Source organism: Chelonoidis abingdonii, chromosome 4, assembly GCF_003597395.2.
Source record: "Chelonoidis abingdonii isolate Lonesome George chromosome 4, CheloAbing_2.0, whole genome shotgun sequence".
Taxonomy (NCBI): domain Eukaryota; kingdom Metazoa; phylum Chordata; order Testudines; family Testudinidae; genus Chelonoidis; species Chelonoidis abingdonii.
The window spans coordinates 8451763-8470908 of NC_133772.1; the positions used below are offsets into that span (position 1 = coordinate 8451763).

The 19146-nt window shown below is 40.5% G+C and overlaps 1 protein-coding gene across 1 annotated transcript in view; it reads right to left on the reverse strand.

Moving 5' to 3' along the window:
• SYCP1 (synaptonemal complex protein 1) overlaps positions 1–17953 on the reverse strand; it is an 80062-nt gene extending 62109 nt beyond the window's left edge. Inside the window, exons 1-10 of the mRNA XM_075064707.1 lie at positions 17694–17953; positions 15556–15640; positions 15316–15362; positions 13742–13906; positions 13098–13165; positions 12820–12893; positions 10663–10721; positions 8071–8140; positions 2501–2574; positions 1394–1502 (exon numbers count right to left, since the gene is read on the reverse strand). Of these exons, the coding sequence (XP_074920808.1) occupies positions 1394–1502; positions 2501–2574; positions 8071–8140; positions 10663–10721; positions 12820–12893; positions 13098–13165; positions 13742–13906; positions 15316–15362; positions 15556–15640; positions 17694–17801 (859 nt within the window). The 5' untranslated portion in view covers positions 17802–17953. The remainder of the gene's footprint in view (positions 1–1393; positions 1503–2500; positions 2575–8070; positions 8141–10662; positions 10722–12819; positions 12894–13097; positions 13166–13741; positions 13907–15315; positions 15363–15555; positions 15641–17693) is intronic.
• Positions 17954–19146: the final 1193 nt, after the last annotated feature.

Sequence of the window (19146 nt, forward strand, 5' to 3'; positions counted from 1 at the left end):
TTTCACTCAAAAACTCATTGACATGTCTCAACTGTGAAATGGAAGGCCCCTTCTAGCAGCAGTTCAAGTTCCTACTCCATTCAATCCTTTGCCTTTTGACTGCCTACAAGGATGTCAACTCTAATGTCACCTGTAATGGTATTTTTTGGAGATGTGGAAACATGTCCAGTAGAAAAGAGTGAAACCACCATTTATTTCATTGGCTGCTGAAGAACTGCTGAAAACTAACAACTTTCAGTAACCAGTGACCTAGAGTGGTCTACACAAAAACTGTACCTTTTTAGCTATATTGGAATAGTTAAAATGGAACTCCTCCCACAGTGTGGACACAGTTATACCAGTATAACATATTCTCTTATAGGAATAAGCTATATTCTATAACAGTGTCCACACTAGCAGTAAAAATAATAATAATAATAATTACACCTCCAAAACAAATTATTACATTGGTACAAAAACTATGCATCCATTATACCACTACAAAAACTGCTGGCATATTGAGACAAAAACAGCCTACCATGCTGACCAACATTGTGTCTCAATTTTCTTGTCCTCTCTCATCAATCTGTCTGTATCCATCTGTTGTCTCATTTTATACTTAGATTGTGAACTTTTGGGAGCAGGGACTATCTTTTCTTTTGTTTGTACAGCACCTAGCACAATGGGTTCCTGGTCCATGACTGGGGCTCTTAGGCAACACAATAATAAATAATTGTAGACCAGACCTTAGAGATGAAAGTTTGAAATACTGTTATGGTATAAGGTGCTAATTGTTTGTCCATTAAGTTGTCACTGATCTATAAGCACTCAGACACTGGTTAAAGAGACTGTGTGGATTAAAGCATTGGTCTGGCATTTACAGCTTTGACACTCCTTTGTACTAAGAAGCAGGTGAACAATGCCAAGGCTCCCTTTTCCAGGCCATGTGGTCTCAGTGATTAGCCTTGGACTAAGGATTTCACAGATGTAGTGTGCAAGTGCTGAGGGTGGGAAAAAAGGACACAGGATATGTTTAAAAGCAGCTGGGTTTGTTAGCAATTTGAGATTTTCCCTGGGGTGAGAGGAGAGCAAGACAACTGCTTCTTAGGACTGAGACAGGGGCACTTTACCTGAGGTTTCTACAAAAGGTATCTGCTTAGCCGATGTTTGTTACCAACTCTATTCAAGGAAAACAGCACTTGTGTATATTTTGTAAACAAACAAATCACACTAACAAAATACTCAATTCCATTTCACCCAATTTCTGCTTCAAAACAGGAAAGTGATCTGCAAGGCCCCAAATTCCACCAGTGCTCAGCAAAAGAATAACAGCACCATGATCAATCTCTAGCTTTTCTGTCTCTTGCACTATTACAAATAATGCTATTTGGATTATAGCAATTAAAATTCTTACTTGTTGCTTCTTCTAAATCAATAATCTTATCCCTTGATTCTTGCAACTGAACTGTGATGTCTCTCATTTTATTGTCTTTTTCACCACTTTGCACAGTCAAAACTGATAGCTAATGAAGTGAAGAGCAATTACAATATATAAACAACAAAGTCTAGAAAAGACTAATTTCATATTATTTTCACATTTGTACATTATACACAGGATTAGGATTTCATTACATAACTGTAGAAAAATGAATACTGCTCAAGAAAAAATAGGGAGGCATTAACCAAATGTCCACCAAAAAAAAAAAAGGTACTTCAGTCTAGAGACAGCAGATATGCCATCAAAACTAGAGTGTAAGTTCCAACAGGATGGAGGTGTAAAAACTTATATTTAGGGAGAATGGAGTATCCATTCAGACTCTCAAGTGGTCTCCTGCTGTCATTTCCCACACTTATACCAGTGCCTGGTGAGACTGCTTGACACTCCTCAGATCCATTCTCCCCATGAACCAACAGGTCCAACTTCTGACCCTTCTCAGATTAAAAAAATAAAACCTCCTTTCCACACTACTGATTACACTCCTAATACCACCACCGCAAGTTTCCACAATCTGCCCACCTTTTTTGGCTCCCTCAATACCATGACAACACCCTATTCCCTCTCTTAGTCTCAGTATTCCTCTAGTCAGTCCCTGGTCTGATCTGTTTCCTGAACCTTCCTCCCAGCTTCTGCATTGTCCTTCCCCCATCTCTTCTTCACCAGCAGATGTGGAATGAACCTTGCTCAAATATGAGGACTGTCAGAACTCAGTACTTCTTTTTATGGTGCTTTGTGGCGAAACAAATAATGGCATAACTCCCATTAACATTTTAATCCAAACAACACAAAGCAAGAAGCACACAATTTAAATATCACTTATAATAATAATTTGCATCCTTCAAAAGTACAAACTCTTTTACAGACAAAGCACCTTTTAAAGAACTATTTTGATTTTTCTGCACTTCAACTAAATTAGTCAACAACAACAGAAATCAGTCAAAATTAGTTGAAATTTTTGCTCCATATAATGCAAATTATATTTCCAAATAAAAATGTACAAATTGGACTTTACACTAAACAAACCTGCTTTTCCTTGACATTTATTTCCATTTTGTATTCTTTTTCAAGCTGTTCTACTTTTTCTGCTGCTTCTTTTACTTCAGAGATAAAATAATGTAAAATACTTAGTATTTAAACTAAATATACTTCAAGAAATCAAATATAATTATCATTTAAAAATATATGTATATTTGTATAGCTTTTTCATTATAGAAATACTGCTGAGGTTATGTCTGAAGCTATGAACCATTCAGAGAAAATATTTTTTGCACTGTCTCTTCACATTTATTCCAGTATTATGTAAAATGGGAAGTCAATGAGAATTTCATGTACAGAAATGATGCAAGGCTGGGACTTAAGTGTAAATAAGCAAATAATGAGCCCAATTTTTTTTGCTGATATAAACCAGTGCAGCTTCGTCATATATCAAGAAGGTAACTACAGAAAACAAGCAGTGCCATTGTGGGCTGGGCTCCATAATAAGAAAAAAACAGTGTCTGCAAGATGCTTATGGTGATATGTACTAATACAAAACCCTAAAACAGAAGTAAAACAAGAACAAAGCTGACAGGCAGCAGCATAGACAGCTGCAGCGGCACAGGAGACAGCAAACAGAGCTGTAAACAGGGGAGTTTGAGTGAGAATTTGCAAGGGGAGTTTCGAGGGGAAGACTAAGAGAGGAAGGCAGAGGAATAGACAGGTTAGTGAAGGTGTTCTGGCAGCGTTCTGGCAGTGTTTTGGTGCTCGTTGGGAGTTTGTTTTGCTGTGGGTGGTGGTGTTTTGGTTTGGCTTGTGTTTCACGGACTCACAAGATTTATGTGGGAAGGCTATGACAGATACAGAGGCAGCAGTGGTAGTGACCCAAGCAGTGGAAGACACAATGAAGATGACTGGATGTGGAAGCTGCAGCATGTACATGATCCTGGAGGGGGTACCTGAAAAGAGTTTTGTCTGCATGAAGTGCCGCCTGATAGAGCTGATGGAAGAAAAGATCTGAGGACTGGAGTGCAGGTGGAAACTCTCGTTGAGTTTAGAAGGGGGTTCGAGCATATGATGGAGCAAAGACACGAGGAGGCTGAAGGGAAAAGCTCAGACTTGCAGATGGAAACAGGACCAAAGAACTTTGAGGGGAGACTGCTGGGTGAGGAAAGTGGACAGTGGAGGCATGTAACTAAGAGAACCAGGCAGAGGAAAAGATGGGCTAGTGAAGAAGAAATAGAGCTCAGGAACAGGTTTGCGGAGTTCGAAAATGAAGAAGGGGCACAGCAGGTGGTCACTGAAGGTGGGAGGGCACAGAAGAAGAGAAGAGCATCTAGTTCTATAGGAAGAGGGGAAGAATCAATGGAGATGATAACACCAAATATGAGCCCCAGGAGGATACAGGACGGGTTGCAGAGGATTGCAAGGGAGAATAGGAATCAAGTAGACTTGCAGCCAGAGGGAACAGAGGATAGACCAGAGAATCGCACCATCACCAGGAAAAGGCAGGTCTACACGATTGGGGACTCCTTACTGAGATGAATAGACAGGCCTGTAACCAGAGCTGATCCAGAGAACAGAAGGGTGTGCTGTCCGACGGGTGCTAAAATACAGAATGTGGACCTGAGGCTGAAGAAGATCCTAAAGGGAGCAGGAAAGAATCCACTGATTGTCCTTCATGTGAGAACAAATGATATGGCTAGATTCTCGTTGGAACATATCAAGGGAGACTGTGCCAGGCTGGGGAAGATGCTTAAGGAAATTGAGGTTCAGGTGATCTTCAGTGGGATTCTGCATTTCTAGAGAAGGGCAACAAAAGGTGTGACAAGATTATAATGATCAACAGATGGCTCAGGCAGTGGTGCTATAAGGAGGGCTTTGGAATGCATGGCCACTGGGAGGCATTCATGGATACAGGACTGTTCTCTCAGGATGGGCTTCACCTGAGTAGGGAGGGAAATAGACTTCTAGGATGGAGGCTGGCACAACTGATTAAGAGAGCTTTAAACGAGGAATTTGGGGGAGATGTCCAGGTAATCTCCACGCCGGATTTTAACACTGAGAGGGAAGAAAATGAAGTAAGAAAGGATACAGCCGTGGGTAGGAGAATGGACATAAGGAGGAAGGGTAGTGTAGATACCAGTCTAATAGGTGATACTGGCGGAAGAATGTATGTGCTTATCAGGTAAAGAATGTGAGCGAGGCCAAACAGCAAAAATTAAGATCTTTGTATACCAATGTGAGGAGCCTAGGTAAAAAAAAAAAATGGAGGAACTAAAGTTACTGGTGCAGGAAGTAAACCAGATATTACAGGGATAACAGAAACATTGTGGAATAGTAGTCATGACGGAAATACAGGTATTGAAGGGTATGTGCAGTTTAGGAAAGACAGAAAAAAAGGCAAAGGTGGTGGAGTAGCATTGTACATCAATGATGAGGTAGACTGTAAAGAAATAAGAAGGGATGGAATAGATAAGACAGAGCCTGTTTGGGCAAAAAATCACATTGGGGAAGAAAGCTAATAGAGCGTCCCCTGGGATAGTGCTTGGGGTGTGCTATAGACCACTAGGATCTGATCTGGATATGGATATAGATCTGTTTAATGTTTTTAATGAAGTAAACACCAATGGGAATTGCATGACCATGGGAGACTTTAACTTCCCAGACATAGACTGGAGGACAAGTGCTAGTAATAAGAACAGATTTTCCTGGATGTGATAACTGATCGATTCCTTCATCAAGTAGTTGCTGAACCAAGAGCGGATATGTGGCAAGGCGATGACTCACCGGCATGGCGCCTCCTGCTGGTCGTCCTGGAATTAGCTCTTCCAGCCCAAAGCGCCCTCTGCAGGCCGGTGTCTTGCCTGCCGCTGGCCCCCGTGTCCCTCCCAGACCCTGGTGCCCCTCTATGTCAGGGTTCTGCCCCAGCTGTAAGCCACAATCTAGGTCTCCCCACCCAGTGGAACCCTCAACCCTCTACCCCATCTTGCCTCAGTGGCTACTGCCAGTCACCATCTAGCCCACGCTCACTGGGGCAGACTGCAGTCTGTAAACCACTCATCATCGACAAGGGGGGTTAGGACCTGTTGCCCTTGCCAATCTCTGGCCTGGCCCTCTGCAGCCCCAGTACCTTTTCACAGGCCCTTTTCAAGGCCTGCAGCCTGAGATTTTATCAGGCCGGAGCTCCCCAGCTCCCTCTGCCCTTCCCCAGCACTGTTCCACCTCAGGTACCCTTCTCAGCTTGCAGTCAGCCAGGTTCTTGTCTCTCAGAAGCCAGAAAGAGAGACTCCCTTTTTGAGTTCCTGGCTCACAGCCCTTTTATAGGGCCAGTTGCGGCCTGATTGGGGTGTGGCCCCAGCACTGGCTGTTTCTCCAGTCAGCCTAGCTTTTGAATCTGTAGCCCTCTCCAGCGCTGCTTTCATCCTCTGTTCTGTAGGAGTGGGGTAGCTGCCCCACTACAGGATGCCATTTTAAGATTTGGTTTTGGTGAGTAGTGAGGACCTCATAGAAGAAATGGTTATAGGGGACAACCTTGGTTTGAGCAATCATGTGCTAATTCAGTTCAAACTAAACAGAAGGATAAACAAAAATAGGTCTGTGACTAGGGGTTTTGATTTCAAAAGGGTTAACTTTAAAAAAATAAGGAAATTAGTTAGGGAAGTGGATTGGACTAAAAAACTTGTGGATCTAAAGGCGGTGGAGACCTGGAATTACTTCAAGTCAAAGTTGCAGAAACTATCAGAAGTCTGCATCCCAAGAAAGGGGAAAACATTCATAGGCAGGAGTTGTAGACCAAACTGGATGAGCAAGCATCTCAAAGAGGTGATTAAGAAAAAGAAAAAGCCTACGAGGAGTGGAAGATGGGAGGGATCAGCAAGGAAAGCTACCTTACTGAGGTCAGAACATGTAGGGATAAAGTGAAAAAGGCCAAAAGCCATGGGGAGTTGGACCTTGCAAAGGGACTTAAAACCAATAGTAAAGGGTTCTATTGCCATATAAATAAGAAGAAAACAAACAAAGAAGAAGTGGGACCGCTAAACACTGAGGATGGAGTGGAGATTAAGGATAATCTAGGCATGACCCAATATCTAAACAAATATTTTGCCTCAGTCTTTAATGAGGCTAATGAGGAGCTTAGGGATAATGATAGGATGACAAATGAGGATATGGAGGTAGATATTACCACATCCGAGGTAGAAGCCAAACTCGAATAGTTTAATGGGACTAAATTGGGGGGCCAAGAATATTAAAGGAACTGGCACATGAAATTGCAAGCCCATTAGCAAGAACTTTTAATGAATCTGTAAACTCAGGGATTGTACCGTATGAATGGAGAATTGCTAACATAGTTCCGATTTTTAACAAAGTTAAAAAAGGTGATCCGGGTAACTAAAGGCCTGTTAGTTTGACATCTGTAGTATGCAAGGTCTTGAGAAAAATTTTGAAGGCAAAAGTATTTAAAGACATTGAGGTCAATGGTAGTTGGGACAAAATACAACATGGTTTTACAAAAGTTAGATCGTGCCAAACCAACCTGATCTCCTTCTTTAAGAAGGTAACAGATCTTTTAGACAAAGGAAACACAGTGGATCTAATTTACCTCAATCTGATATAGTTCCACATGGGGAATTATTAGCTAAATTGGAAAAAAATGGGGATCAATATGAAAACTGAAAGGTGGATAAGGAACTGGTTAAAGGAGAGACTACAACAGGTCATACTGAAAGGTGAACTGTCAGGCTGGAGGGAGGTTACTAGTGGAGTTTTGCTAGATTCTAAACATCTTGGACTGAACAGAGACACTGGATTTATGGCTTATCACAACAATCTGTAACCTACTTACCCCCCAGTAACTGGAGTGGTGTTAATAGGCACTTCGCCTTCAATGGTCCCTTGAGATGTGTGTTAACTTCTTATACTAAACAATCTGTCACTGCTTGTATTTAGCTAAACCTGTGACTGAGTACACTTCTCACACCTGAAGAGGAGCTCTGTGCAGCTTGAAAGCTTGTCTCTCTCACCAACAGAATAAAAGATTACCTTATGCACCCTATCTCAGGTGAATAAATGTTATTTTCAAGCTTTTAGAGCAGTGTTTCTCAACCTGCAGCCTGCTTGTGGACCAATCAGCACAGAGCTGCAGCCCATGCAACAGCCTCAGGGCCACAGAGGTAGTACTGGATGCAGCCCACAATGGTAAATAGGTTGAGAACCACTGTTTTAGAGTATTACTAGTATACAGGTTCCAAACCTACTCCCACTAAATTAAAGGGAGTTTTGCCAATAACTTTAAGGGGAGTAAGATTAAGCCAAATGAGTACAAAGAATGGATGAGAATCTCTTTTATGCCCCTTTTTAGAATCTAGTTGACCTTCTTCAGGAATTGTTGCCATATTGCAGAACCAAGTTATGCTGTAATAAAGACATCTGCTCCCCGTATTACCACATAAGCATGTCCTATAATCATGCTTAACAGTGTGCCTATAATTCATTGGTTCTAATAAATCCCATCACTCCTGTCAAAAGTGCATGTTATGCTATCTCCAAGGATCAAAGAGATTGTTACATAGACAGAGTACATTATGAGTACTGTAAACGTTAGGCAGAATTCTCACATTTAAAACACATTTCCAATCTGGAGTTCTCGGCTTGCACACGAAGTTCTTCAAAAGCCAATATCGTTCTCTAAAAAATAAAACATAGCAATAAATGTTCACAGACAAATGATTTCCTATAATGAAAAAGGAATGTACATACCATTTAAAAATATGCAGTATTATAAGCCAATGGTAATGTTTCCAGATTAAAAAGTACATTGTTAAAACAGAGTTACAGTTGACAGCTATTAATTTAAATCAATATTATTAGAACACTGTAATTATTTTAAAAACTAGAAATTCAAGTAATTCCATACTTAGAAGGTAAGTTCTTTAGAGCAGGGACCTTTTTTTGCTAGCTATTTGTACAGTGCTTAACATAATGGAGCCCTGGTGCACAACATGGGGTGCCTACGTGCTATCACAGTACAAATAATAAATAAAAGTCAAAGGTTAAAAAGACAAACATTTAACTTAACTCTTTTAAAATCAAATTCTCTACCCCAGATAAAAATGCCTCTCCCTTCTCATTCACAAATATTCAAAATTCTCACTATATCCCCACTGAACTTCAGAAAAAACTGAAGGTCAAATGTACTTTGCAAGACTCTACTAATGGTTTTACAATTACTTTGTTTAAAATACCGAAGTCCAGACAAAATATGATGCAAAAGAGCTTAATACCTCCCTAATCTTCCACACTTACTCATCTGTTCCTCCACAAAACATATTAAGGGTTTGTCTACACTACTGCTTAAGTTGATGTAACTCAGTCGTTCAGGGATGTGAAAAAGCCACCCTCGAGGGACGTAATCTCCATCGACTTAAAGTGCCATATACACCACGCAATGTCAGCGGGAGACACTCTCCCGCCAACATAGCTTCCACCTCTCGCTGAGGTGGAGTAATTATGACGACAGGAGATAGTGCGGTAGTGTAGACCAGCCTTAAGACTAAATTTTCACTCTACTTACTATGCTGTACTTAAGACTAGTGTATATTTTGAATTCTTATGTCATAGTATAATTTATTGCACCTTATAATGTTCGTAAGCAAGTTTTGTATGAACAAATATATATTTTTCAAATAAAGTTCTTTACATTAAAAAAAACACCACCAACCGAATAGAACAAACTCTTATAATTATGTTCTTAACAAAGACTTGGGCACTCGGCACCAGTAGCTGCCCATGTGACAATGGAGGGGAATGCTGGGGAGACTGTGGGAATTTTTGTTTTATTTTTATGAACATTCTATGTGACTCAGTTGTACTTTGTATTGTTACCCACTAGGTGCAAAGAGGTTAACTTCTCCCCAGGACACAGAGAAGCGAGACATAAGTGAATGTCACCCTTGAGAGACAATGGGAGACCCAGTGACTGAAAATTAACTTTTAACTGTCTGGGAGACAAGGAAGGTTGCATCTATAAGGAGCAACTAGAATGGTTTTTAAGACTTACTGCTGCCCAGAGCAGCGAGACAGGGTCAGAGAGAGTGACACTAGAATAGATTCGAGGATGACATGGAACAGTGCACAGTTGTTTTCTGCCAATATAGACTCTGTTAAGTTTTCCATGATGATCTAAGGATTCTCAAATATAGTGTTCCAATTAACTAATAAATGCTGGCTTGTTTTGAAAAGGCTACCCTCTGTCACTGGAAATAGTGGTTATATTGCTCCCTAAAGTAGTGGAAGTTTCTAAAAGGAGTCTGAACTTGTTCAGACTTGCTGTAGAGCCACAGAGAAAAATCAAGAGTGCTGGCACCTAACGGCCCAGCCTCAGAGTTGTACAACTGTGGGTCTCACCTTGTAAAAAGCAAAGGGCTTGGCAAAAAATAGGGATACTCCAAAGAAACTGTATAAAGGCTGGGGCTATGAGGATCCAGGGGTTTGGGTCCTCAGTTTTGGCAGGTCTACAACCCAGGGTTGGTTGTTTTTTTGGGGGAGGTGGGGTTTAGGGGGTGGGGGGAGAGATCTGGGTCTCAGACAGTCCCTTGTCACCACCAGTGACGAGAGACAAAGCAGTATCTCACTAGTCCTAGAAGATCAGGACTCACAGGAAGGTCCTATTGGAATGCCCAAGGCCTAGTGCCATCTGATTGGCTCACACCCACTACTTACACCAGGAAGTGTCCCAGGCAGGGCTGTCCGAGCAACTGTGCAGACTCCTTGATGATGCTGCAACAGACCCCATTCTTCTCTGTCTTCTGCAATCTGCATTCAACCTTGTTCCTAGTTCCACTCAACTCTTGTCCTGTTACTGATCCCTATCTTGCTCCTTCCCTTGCTTCTCAGTTCCTGCCTTGTTCTTGATCCTTGCTTCATCTCTGGTTCTTGCCCCTATACCTTGTTCTGACTAACATCCTTATCAATCCTGTCTCTAATCCCCAGCTTATTTTCTGGCTCTGGACTCTGACCCCCAATTACCTATCCCAGCCTCTCCCATTAGGCCGGACCACCCACATCCCAGCTCCAAGCAAGGGCACTGAATCTCCTGTAGATCAGTGACAAATGTGCTCTGTATTTAGGAAAATCTCAGCACTCACATCAACTCAATTCAGCTGTTTAAATGTAGAGCATTTTGAAACCTCTTACAATCAATCACTTACCTCGATATTATTATTAAGTGCCATATATAGATGTCTGGTTTCTTCTCTTTCATGTTCATCTGTCAATATAAAAATATTTTGAACAAAATTTTACTTTTAAGATATGCATAAAAATACAGCAATAAATGTAATATATAAGGGCATACTAGATTCTACATATGTTTTTAAAAAAAGTTTTGCCCAAGCATTTCAATACACAGTGCATCAAGAATTAAAACATGGATATGGTGATCTTGCTTCTTCCTGTCATTTTACCAAAACATCTGCAAATGTTATACAATGCAGAAAAAGTGTATTCTCCATCTAAGTAACATTCCAGATCAGTTTACATGGCTTCATTTTGAACTCCACTTCTTCCAGACAGAATGACAGGCTAGATGTAAATCCAGGAACTACCAGTACAAGCATATTATCATTTTTATTATTATAACAGATTCTGATACATCAATACACAGCGACAGCAGGAGTATCAAAGATGAGTTGAAAATTCCTTGAGTAGCCCCACTGAAATCCACTCTGTTTCACTGAGACTACTTGAGGAATAAGGAGGTCAAGTGATATGGGCACATCATTATATGTGCAAGTAGTGCCACATACAACTAGATAATCGAGCATTTATTTACTTCATGGATTGCCCCCTCAACCTAACCATTGTTAGCTGGCCAATTTCCAATAACCATCATGGCAGAAATGAGTCTTGAGCGAGTAGTTATTTTAAAGATAAATTCAAGAAAGGTGTTCCATATGTAAGAGATGGCATAGAAGAAAGTGTGAAGACACTTTGAGAAAAGCAGCCAAATGGACCATCAAGGCTGACAACGTTGGTACAGACGAGGGAACGTGAGGCTGATGCGATAAACGACAAGAACAGATAACTAAGATGAGGCAACGTTGTGCAAGGCCTCCAAGGTGAGAACAAAACATCTGAATTTGATGCAACAGAAAACTTGGTCAGCAAAGAGATTCAAAGAGATTTGTGTGATATAGTTAGTGCAACAGGCAAAGATTATCTTAGCAGCTCGTTTTGTATGGACTAAAGAGGTATGATGTTTCAGCTGTGTGAACAGAAAGAAAAGATCTTATTTTAGAAATGTTATGAAGGAAAATACAGCAGGATTTGCACATGACATAGATGTGAGCACAAGGGAGATAAAAGAGTCAGAGTAACCAAACACACTGCTGTGGTAGCTAAGCACCTTACAAAAATGTCATGGGTTCCCCATATAGTGTAATCAATACTGATTTTTGGTTCTGCCCTGTCTTCCATTGCTGGAGAAGGAAGAATATTTTTACATTTTTATTATTGAGGAAATGGTATGATGCAAGGTTTAGTCTTGCATTTTGCCCTATATGAGGCAAGATGGAGGTCATTCTTTTCTCTTGTGAAAAGAGGTTTCAAAACCATGAGACAACTCTTAAAAAACTTCTGCATCTTGCGCTTAAGACTTTCACTCTTGTAGCTGACAATATCATTGCTCCTCAGGAACACAGCGGTCACGAAAGATAATGGTCAACAACGGGGCTACTCACAGTAGTAAAGTTAAATGTGTAAATATGTGCAGGACTGAGGCCAGAGAAACAGAGCAACTCTCCAGCAGTGTGGGTTCGGCAACATTGAGCGTTTTGAAGATCAATCCAGATCAAATACAAGATTATAGTTCTAAAGTCCCAATTCAGGAAAATACTTAAGCACATGCATAATTTTAAGTACTTAAATTGAATTTAATGGGACTATTAAATTTACACATATGCTTAAATACCTTCCTGGATCAATGTGTAAATGGGTAGCCAATGTAATGTATAGAATACTAGAGTGATGCATTTATTTTATTCTGCACTGTTTAGGAATCTAGCTGCCCCAAACAGGTCAATGCTGCTTCCGATGAATATGCCAAAGAAAAGGTTGGGAGACATAAATGTATAACCCTTTAACAACTTTGTTGCCTTTGGGGAAAAAAAACCTCTGAAATTAAGACCACAAAACTAATAGCTATTAAGTCTATGGCTTATTTTCTACAGAAAACTTCATCTTAGTGAGATGAGCCATGCACAACTTACTCAAACTACACTAGAATCCTTGCCAGCAGAAAGAAAGCTTTTTCTCCCATGCAGCACTGTGCATTTACAAATGTAAAACAATATCTAAATACTATTTACATTTGTTGGACTTCTCTGTGGATCGAGCACAGGTTTCCTTGAGCAGATTACACAAATGTCTTGTTGCACTGTTTCTGAAAGAAGAAATAGCTATTTTATTATCATTTACATAATATTATAGGGGTGCATAATATTTTGCAGATATAAAAATGACAAGGTCCTTGCCTTGAGAAGCTCTGCAATCTAATGTCTTTCTTGAGTGCAGTTAATTATTTAAAATTATAAAGAAAAAGTATTCAGTATGAAAAAAATGTCTATATTTTATTCATATTACTTACTCTTGTAGAAGATCTTTATTTTCACATATCTCATCTTCCAATTTCAAACTTAGTTTTTCATTTTCAAACTAATTTTAAGAGACACAAATAAAAAATTAGTTATTCATAACACACTTATTATCTAGCTCTATTTCTTTTCAAATCTCACTTGATAATATATTTTTATGTGCTGTTAATTATACCTCTTATTTTCTCTCTCTGTGCTGTTATATCAGTCTGACTACAAATATTTAACTCTGAACCCTTTTTTGTGATATAGTTTGTATGAAAGAGAGAATAAACATATCAAGTTTCACTGTACTCTTTCTACAAGTTACAGAGAAGCTTTATTTCCACATGTTAATTACATTCTTATTTTTTCTTTGTATATATTAACTCACTTTTTTCTTTCAAAACAAATATCCATTATTGAAAGGATAAGTTTCTACATTTTAAAATTAAAAAGTGAAGTTTTGCTTGTAAAAAGGTGAAGCTATTGGATCAATTAGACTTTCACATTTTTTTCCCCGAGATTAATTGCTTAAAATATTTTTGTGAGCTTTGAATCATTATTAAATTATATCAGAAATCCAAATTATATTTGTTTACTCAGAAAGTTTTTATTCTTAAAAATATATTTTGAAGTATACTAGACAGAAACTTGCTTGTAACTCTTGAATAGCTTTACGTTGTGCTTCAATAATCTTTTTATTTTCTTGCAATTTCTTCTCCTTCTGCTTCAGTTCAGATTCTACTGTCACTTTCCACCTCTTGATCTTTTCAGCTTCTTTGTAGAGTTTTGAATAAAGCTCATGCATTGTTTCTATATTCTATTGGAAACAGGTTTCACAATTTAATCTGAAATGCTGTTTAATTAAAAATATTCTACACATGTCTCTAAGAAATATCATAAGAATTCGTATTTCTTTAATAAATTGCAAAGCAAGCTGCTCTAGGGACCAAAGTTTAAACTGATTAAATTTTGTAGCACCACTGATGCATTATTCTGAATGCTTACAGCAGCCACTAAAAACCACTGTGTACTAATTTGTTTCATGGAATAAGAAATAACAAAAAAGGCATAATTACAACACAATAAAAATAAGGGAAAATTATCCTAACATACTCAGATCTTCTAACATAGCTGAAGGCAAATCCTGGCAGTCATGGATGATTACACAGGGTCAAATCCAGGCCCCACTAAAGTAAATGGGAGTTTTGTTATTAATTTAATTAAGGCCAGCATTTCACCCACTAGGTTTCCCATACCAAGTTCCAGTGCCCAAAAGTCCAGGCATTGGGAGTGAAATCAGTAGGTCTTCAGAGAGCATAACCAAGAATTCCTGTTTTTTCTGCAGTAGAGGGTCTTTATGTGCTGTTAATTATATCAGTCAATTAAGAACTCTAAAAAGAACTGTAGAGCACCGCACAAGAAATGTAAAAAGTGACAAAGAGCCCTGTGGCACCTTATAAACTAACAGATGTATTGGAGCATAAGCTTTCGTGGGTGCATCTGACAAAATGAGTATTCACCCACGAAAGCTTTAACTGTGGAAAATGGGCTGAAAGTACAGTACTGTAATTCAGTTTTTCAGTAGTTCATGCTAGTAAATTATTTGGTGTTTCCATAGATTGTACTATGTAGAAGTGGAAGGCTGTTTAATGGCACTAGGTATGGCCTAGGACTTTGGAGACCAGAGTTCAATTCCCTCCTCCGCTGCAGACCTTCTCTGTCATTCAGTGGCTGTACCTTTGTTTCCTCATGTGTTAAACACTACTTGCCTACCTCACAGGAGCATTGTGAACAGTGCTGTAACAAGGACAAGGTGAGTGAGGCATTTGCCTCAGGCGTGCAAAGCGGAAGGGTGCAGCTCTACTGCCCAAGCGGGGCGGAAGGAGAAAAAAAAAGTCGCGATCAGTGGCGCTTCGGCGGTAGCTCTACCGCCACCACTTCTTTGGCAGCAATTCAGCGGCAGGTCGTTCCCTCCAAGAGGGACACATGGACCCGCCGCCGAATTGCCGCCAAACAATGACTGAAGCGGCAGCGGAAATTCGGCGGCAGGTCCTTCCCTTTGAGAGGGACTCAGGGATCCACCCCCGAATTGTCACCAAAGAGCCTGGAGCCAGCCCTTTCCTCGGGTGCAAAAATTCCTTGTTGCGGCTCTGATTGTGAGGATAAACACATTAAAAATTGTGAGATGCTGAGATACTAGATTCACAGTTTGTACACTTAACTGACCTCTTCTTCTACCCCAGGCAAAAAATTTATTTTCTGTGAAACAGGATCTGAAAAAGATATTTTGATAAGTATTTTTTCTAAATAAATTTGTATAACATATAATATAATAGCTTAAAACTAGGCAAAACGTTACAATATTTAGAAATGTCTTCTTAGAAAACATTAAAAAGTGAATAGAACTAGAAACTTAAATTTAAGAGACTATTGTACAAGATGATGTAATACCCTTTTTGGCCTTACCTGGATCTGTGACTTCACCATGGCTTGGTGTACTTGTCATTACAAAAGGCAAACTAAAATAATCTTCTGTGCACTTGTTAAAAACCTGGAAAATTTTAAAAATTAGTTTGCTAAGGTATATCTGAAGACTGGGAGTGCCAAACTGAGAACAATACTATAGCTAAGGCTCTGTTCAAAATTTATTTTCCATTCCCTCTAACATTCTCAGAAAATGTGTGATGAAATTTCACAACCTAAATCTTACCTTATAAATCAATTTTTTCATTTTTAGAAAATACCACAGAAATCTGATATCAGTATACTTGATCTCAAATGCTTTTAAAAACTGAGCATATCTGGAACTCATCAGTACTTGAATAAGAGACCCCAATAAGAAAAAAGAATATGTTGAACCTATGTATATTTATGCGATAGACAATTAAGTGTGTGTAGGCCTCAACTAGTACTAATGACTGACAGAACATGAAATAGTTCATTATCCAATTGCTTTCAGTGGGACTATTTGTCAAGTAAGGTACTATTCAGGGTGAATAAGGATATCTGAATATGGCCCTGACATTTTATAATCCTGGAATCATTTTCTGTATTCTAAATTATCCACAATAGGCTTTGCAATTTTTATTTCTCGTTGGCTGAATATCTATATTTTTTTCGGTCGTTCTCAAATTATTGTAGCTTTCTGTAAAAAAAACAATATTGGGGGGGGATGAAATTTTTCATTCTTGTTCTTAGGCCAAATATTACCTTTTTTGGAAATTCTGGTAACATTATTTTTAGTTGTTTTGAAGCTAGTTAGGCTTGGAAGGATTATATTATCTGTAAGTGTCAATTTCAGTATACACACACAAACCAACTAAAAAAATATTTCCACCTATAATAAATCAACATTTACAAATAGGCAAAGTAAGAAAAATGCTGCTTATTTGTTTGATTTAAGGATTTTGTATATTTCTACATGAGATATTGATAATGTTTTAATGGCTATAAATCTTTAACTTCTTGACTTTCGACATCTATTGTGACTAAATATTTACTGTCTAACCCCTTAGTTTCCCACAACTGTGAAAATTTAAATCTATAAAAACTGAAAAAAATGCTGAAAACTAATCATTATTATCCATCAAAATTATTTAAACAAACAAACAAACCAAATTCTGCCAAGCCTAGCTACAACCATAATTCTCCCTGCAGCTTTCAGAGTGCAACAGGTGTAACCTTCCAGATACACATACACCGAATAATACATGGGTTTTCAACCTTTTTCTTTCTGATGCTCTCCTCTTCCCCCTCCCATCCTATAAACGTTTCATGGCCCACTTGTGCCAAGCAAGAGTTTTTCAGTAGATTAATACCCAGCGGTGGTGTTAGAGGGTAGGTAGCAGCACAATTGCCCAGGATCTCACGCCACAGGGCCCCTCCTCCCCCCCTGCAAAGCTAAGTTGCTCAGGCTTCAGCCAGGAGCATAGGGGCTCAGGATTCAGCTTTCTGCCCTGGGCTCCAGTGAGGCTAACACTTGTCCTCTTTGGTTTCTTTTGGCAGAGGCCCTAAAACCTGCTCACCGCCCCCTCAGTGGCCCTGGACTCCTGGTTGAAATTGGGTTGCCAATTCTCCAGGACTGCCCTGGCGTCTCCAGGAATTAAATATTAATATTCAATTAAATACTCAGTCATGTGATGAAACCTCCAGGAATAGGTCCAACCAGAACTGGCAACCCTAGATGAGAACCACTGTAATAAAAGTACTTCAATTAGGCAGGTCTAGAGCTTCAATTTAGAAATTACGCTTCAAAATAGGACACGAATATTTCTTGACAAGGGCCCTGAACTCATCTCCAAGAAGGTGACTTCGAGCAACAGCAGAGGGGTGTTATGACATTGATCTATGAAAGGGCAGAGCCATTTCTCCCTCACCGCACCACAAACCCGGCACGGCGGAATATAGCTGGGGAAAGACGGCCCCACCCGCCGCCGTGTCCCCACAAGACGCACACCCCGCCAGCAGCAGGAAGAGGGAGGGGGGCATGGACAGGTCTTGCGTTTCGTTCACAGCTGAATGTTCTCCACACCTAGCCGCTGCACATCCTGGCGCAGGTCATCGTCTGCGCCCCAAAGCAGCCATTTTGTTCGCACCGGCTTTACCTGACAAGATCCATCGTCCCTGGCGCTCGCCTGAGGTTTCACCGCAGACACTTGGCTGCTGCTCAGCCTAGGTGGCACGAACAGTTTAAAGGGCTTTTCTTTTTCCATGTCCCCAGGCCCAGCAGCATGAGAACCAGGGTCCCAAAGGCACAGGGATCGCGCCCCGCCGCCGCCGCTTCCCCAGCTCCACCCCTGAGCGCAGCGGTCGACGGCCGCGCGAGCCACAGGGAGAAGGAAAAGGCGGGAAGCGCGAGCCAGCCCTGAGGCCGGCGGGTCGCGCGCAGGGACAGCTGGGAGGGGGCACTGTGCAGCGGTGGCTGTGGGGGGAGTGCCTGGCTGCGCGCTGTGTGACACGAGCTGGCCCAGCCTGGCCCTAGGCGCATGGAAGCTCAGGTAGCAGGGGAGGGCTCATGTGGGGCAAAAGAAACCGGGACGCCCCCTTCACACCTCAGCCTTGTTTGGAAACAGATTGACCCCGAGGCTGGAGCCATCAGGGTGGTTCCCCGGGGCCTGCCCTGAGAGGGGCGAGTGGTCAGATACAGCAGCCTCCTCTGCTCCCCTATTCAGGGCCTTGCAGCAACTCCCCTCAGGGAAAAGGTGGCTTGGAATCCCTGGCAGCCTCACACCTTTTCCCTGGGATCTGAGGGTTGCTCTGGGCCACGGGTATCATTTGTCATGATCAGTAATAATTCTTCAGGCCAACTTCTGCTCTTGGTAATACCTGTGTAAACCTAATGCCTCCAATTCTGTGCCAATAATGTCTTGGTCTCTGTATTTTCTTAAATTATCATCCGGTTGCACTTGTCTTAAAGGCTTCTGGCTTTGCACAGGTGGAATGGAAAGTGTAATTTGATCAGTGGACTATTACTGGTGATAGTGCATAAGGAGGAAAGAGCCCCTGTGGATTCTCAAGGTGAGATATGACAAAAAATCTAAAACAGGGTGGGCGACCTTTCAGAAGTGGTGTGTAAAGTCTTCACTGATCACTCTAATTTAAGGTTTCACATGCCAGTAATACATTTAAGCTGTTTTAGAAGGTCTCTTTCTACAAGTGTATAATATATAACTAAACTATTGTTGGATGTAAAGTAAACAAAGTTTTTAAAATGTTTAAGAAGTTTCATTTAAAACTAAATTAAAATACAGAGCCCCCCTCCCCAGACCAGTGCCCAGGACCCGGCCAGTGTGAGTGCCGCTAAAAACCAGCTTGGGTGCCTCCTTTGGCCATAGGTTGCCTACTCCTGATCTAAAATGTACACATACCCTATTTATTTTTATCTAAGCAGCAAACTAGAGTGGGACATCACTGAAAGGTAATAAACATAGAAATCTCCACCTATACTTGTTACAGACCTACTTTTCAGGATAGGACTGCACTTTAAATTGCCTTTAAAAATAGGGAGAAGAAGAAATGAGAACAGGTAGGGAGGAAAAAAGATTAGGAGGAACAGCT